Source organism: Limulus polyphemus, unplaced genomic scaffold (assembly GCF_000517525.1).
Source record: "Limulus polyphemus unplaced genomic scaffold, Limulus_polyphemus-2.1.2 Scaffold4805, whole genome shotgun sequence".
Taxonomy (NCBI): domain Eukaryota; kingdom Metazoa; phylum Arthropoda; class Merostomata; order Xiphosura; family Limulidae; genus Limulus; species Limulus polyphemus.
The window spans coordinates 75,887-80,431 of record NW_013670415.1 but is presented as its reverse complement, the minus strand read 5'-3'; the positions used below and the strand labels follow the sequence as shown (position 1 = coordinate 80,431).

The 4,545-nt window shown below is 34.1% G+C and overlaps 1 protein-coding gene across 1 annotated transcript in view; it reads right to left on the bottom strand.

Moving 5' to 3' along the window:
* Positions 1-456: 456 nt before the first annotated feature.
* The window catches only part of LOC106471710 (urease-like), a gene marked incomplete at its 3' end in the record, with an annotated part of 55,022 nt that continues 50,933 nt past the window's right edge, over positions 457-4,545 (bottom strand). Inside the window, exons 18-19 of the mRNA XM_013932327.1 lie at positions 3,259-3,373; positions 457-645 (exon numbers count right to left, since the gene is read on the bottom strand). Coding sequence (XP_013787781.1) covers positions 457-645; positions 3,259-3,373 — 304 coding nt within the window. The remainder of the gene's footprint in view (positions 646-3,258; positions 3,374-4,545) is intronic.

Below are 4,545 nucleotides of genomic sequence, written 5' to 3'. Positions count from 1 at the left end.
CGCTACAGGAGTGCGTAATATATCTTAAATTGGCAACATCCTCTGTATTCTAAAATAACTAAAATAACAGTATACATTACAAACACACTAAATTAATAACATTCATATTTTATAATGACTAACTCACTAACACATCACTATCAAATCGTGCACCGCATATTCAGTAAATAGCACATGCATTGTCTTCAATTAGTTATACTACTCCTTTCATTAACACTTGTCTAGAATAGCTAAAGCACCACTAGCAGCATGTTTCTTGAGAAGTGGACTTGGCTAAAGACAGTTGTAATGTTAACATAATAAAGCATACAGTGAGTCTGCGTTTTCTTCCAACAACAAATTAAACTAAAAAAAAAATAACTAAACAATATGGACAAATAGTTCATAGTGATGCAAGTAAAAAAGTGACCTTAGCACTTACACGTAAGGCGTTTCTTATTTTCGTCCTAAACTCACCTGGACGGAACCAATCAGTTCACTCATACCATGGCCGATAGCAGGATTAATAGTATATTTAGCGATGTACCTCTTGGCTCTAAAATTGTCGTTACTTCCTTTTTCTTCCGGCAGGCGGCCTAGCTGATATTTCATTTTGTCTGCTGTCTGCCAGGCCCTAGTGACGACCTCTCCAATTCTTCCCATGGCCTGAAATTTTAAGATGGGTCATCTTGAAGTAAATGTCTTTGCATATTTGGTCCTTTGATATTTTAATGGTACTTTTAAAGCTTGGAGACGGCTTGAAAGAGTAATGAAGAAAACTTTAATATAAGTTATTAGTCTCATTATTAGTCTGAAACTTCGTCATCGAATTTTAATGGTACTTTATCTCTTATTTCACCCACGAAAACCAAATAATTCACTCTTTTAGTCTCCAAAATGCGTATATGAAAAATGACTACCAGGTAATTTTTTAAAAAATTTCGAAGAAATAATCACATTAAATGTTTTAATCAGAGTTACACAAAACATATGTTTTGATCGAAAGTTAATATTAATTGCATGTGCTGCTAAATGTTACATGTACTATACATTCATATATAGATAAATATACTGAATGGTACTTTGGACTACTTTATATCGTCGGCTATTAGTGTACGATTTGTCGCTTAGTTTGCACTTAAACATGCAACATTTAAATCAGAAGAACGTTTGAGTTTAAATGCTTTAAAAATCAGCCATGGTAGCCGCTTTAGGGCATTTTATATATTCTCATAAATTGTATTTGTTCTCCGTCAAGGAGGATCTCTACAACAGCAAGAAAGTAATCCTTCTACCGTAATTAAATTAATTAATTTTACATTGATGTTAAACTTCTTTTAATACTGTGCTCTCTAATTGGCTCTTTCGTAATTAAACAAAATTATCACAGTTCACTTCAGATACAATAATTTACTGACATTAGCATTAAAAATAATAGCCTATTATATTATTTCACACTCTCAACGTGGGTATACAATAATGTGAAAAAAAAACAAGAGAAATACCCACGCTTTACTTTTTGTGAGGGCTTTCCGCTTCATATGGTTTTAGCCAAACAACCAGTTACGTTTCAAAATTTCATTCGGTTAAGCCTGAAAAATGAAGCTGCATAGATTAAAATTCAAGGAACTTGTGTAAGTATTTAAAATGCTCAAACAATCAACGTTGTATATTAAACGGCCCTAAGAGACTACATGTTTCGACATCATTCACTCCTGAGGATGATGTGAACAACGTCGATACGTGTAGTGTCTTTTATGGCCGTTGATAGGATTTTTAAATAAAATTGTATATATCATACAAGTTGTCTGTTTGAGTATTTTAATATTTTAAATAAAGTTTCAGTTCAAATAGTCCCCCAGTAGCACAATGATATGTCTGCGGACTTATACTGCTAGAAACCTGGTTTCGATACCCGTGGTGGACAGAGCACTTATAGCCCTTTGTGTATCTTTGTGCTTAATAACAAACAACAACAACAGTTCAAATAAACATCTCTATTCTTAACAATATGATGTATATTACCGTTACTCTTAACAATATGATGTATATTACCGTTTAGCCTGAAGCAGCTCAAATATACAACTTACACGGAATGCCTAAGTTCAAATTAACTTCTGTACAACAACGAAGTGTCTTAAGTTCAGTTGAAACTTACACCTATGCTTTTCAATGTAACTGCTTTATCTCACTCTCGAGGTATGACGATCATCAGTATCGTTACAACTTGCTTGGACAGTTGAGAGGTATATATATCCACATCATGTTGTCCCATATGATAAACATCAACTTCTGTAGTTTTATGTTTTATTAGACTTTATACTGACTTCCAATGAATTCTTTAACATTCAGTTCCAATTGCCCTTCAAAGTTTCACTCAAGTCTCATTGGGAATGAACTTTCTTCAGAGAGACAATAATTTTTCCTCTGAATAAAATGCCATCAAAATAATTAGATAAAATGATGAACGTGTATTAACTTAGAAAGTACAAATATCGCTCTCCAGCATAGACAATCTAACTCTATACTTACCTGCTTGAGAGTCAACCTACGTAGCTTAACTACACACTTACCTGCTTGAGAGTCAACCTACGTAGCTTAACTACACACCAACTTACTTGAGAATCGACCTGCGTAGCTTAACTACACACCTACTTACTTGAGAATCGACCTACGTAGCTTAACTACACATTTAACTACTTGAGAGTCAACCTGCGTAGCTTAACTACACATTTACCTACTTGAGAGTCAACCTACGTAGCTTAACTACACACCTACTTACTTGAGAGTCAACCTACGTAGCTCAACTACACACCTACTTACTTGAAAATCAACCTATGTAGCTTAACTACACACCTACTCACTTCAGAGTCAACCTACGTAGCTCAACTACACACCTACTTACTTGAGAGTTAACCTACGTAGCTCAACTACACACTTAGCTACTTGAGAATCATCCTACGTAGTTTAACTACACACTTACTTGATAGTCACCCTACGTAGTTTAACTACACACTTACTTGATAGTCACCCTACGTAGTTTAACTACACACTTACTTGCCAGTCAACCTATACAGTTTAACTACACACTTACTTGACAGTCAACCTACGTAGTTTAACTACATACTTACTTGACAGTCAACCTACGTAGTTTAACTACATACTTACTTGACAGTCAACCTACGTAGTTTAACTACATACTTACTTGACAGTCAACCTACGTAGTTTAACTACATACTTACTTGACAGTCAACCTACGTAGTTTAACTACATACTTACTTGAGAGTCAGAACTCATCATGCTAATGGCGCCCATATCGTGCAATATATCCTCGGCAGCAATAGTTTCCGCTCGAATACGAGATTCCGCAAAAGCAACGTCTTCTTTCAAGTTTCTGATATTAAAGATTTAAAATACTTTAGTAAACATAGATACAATCTTGCTAAAGAGGAAAAAATATTCCAGTTACTACTCTCCAGCTTACTATGTAATTTGCAAACAGTTGTAACGACTACATAGATCTTTGTCCCTGAATATCATTTAAATATATTCATGAAACAAACAAGAAACATTTTCTAGTTACATAAGTCATAAAAAATAAATATTTCAATTTATTACGTTCAGTCGATTGACGAAAAAAAAATATGCATTAATTTACATTATGTTATGCTACATTTTAGTTTTACTTGCTACGAGTGTCTTTAAAGAATGGTTATTTAATGTTATGATAAAATAATTAATTATATCCGAACATTTTGGAGAAAGAAAAAATAAAGCCGAGATTTAAACTGTATGTAATAAGCCCTTTTAAGTTATTAGCCCACTCCAACAACTCTAGGAAAGTATGAAAGATAGATAGTTAGAGTTCGCTTCTCCAAAATCGGTGCTTTGATCGTTTGATGGACCAGGGAGAGTCAGGTTCATGATGACCTCTTCCTCCTTTCCGGACTGTGATTTACTACTAGTGAATGTTGGTGTTGATACAACATGAGGGTCGGAGTAAACCGCACTTGCTCCGACCTCTTTCAGGGCAATGTCCATGTAGGTATCTACACTTACATTCTGTGTTTTGCACTATATCTCTTATGTCAGTTCCATAATGCAAAAAACACATTTCACTAGTTAGAGGCTAATCAAATGCATTTTACATAAAAATATACCCTTTAAATGTATTGTTCTTAGTCTAACCAGTGTAGGGTTTAAAGACTAGCAATAGGTGGCCTTATTACATCCTTATTTTTAAAGTAAATGTTTACAGGTGAGAGGTACTTAGGTCTACTTCCATCATGTATGTAGTAGATCAAGTTTATAGAGTAGGTCATTCTTTTGCCAGTTTTTTTTTGCAAGGTAATTTAGAGTATTATGCAAGAGTCTATCAGCTATTGTTTGTATGTTTGCATAGCTGTGCATAAATTTTGACGAGGTGCTGCGAAGGACTTTATATGCTGTGGTGATAAGTGAATTTTGTATAGATTGTAGCTTATTTATATGTTTGGGATCTATGTTTATCCATGCATATTCTATTCGTATTCTATTATGGGACGTATATATGTTTTGTATATTTTT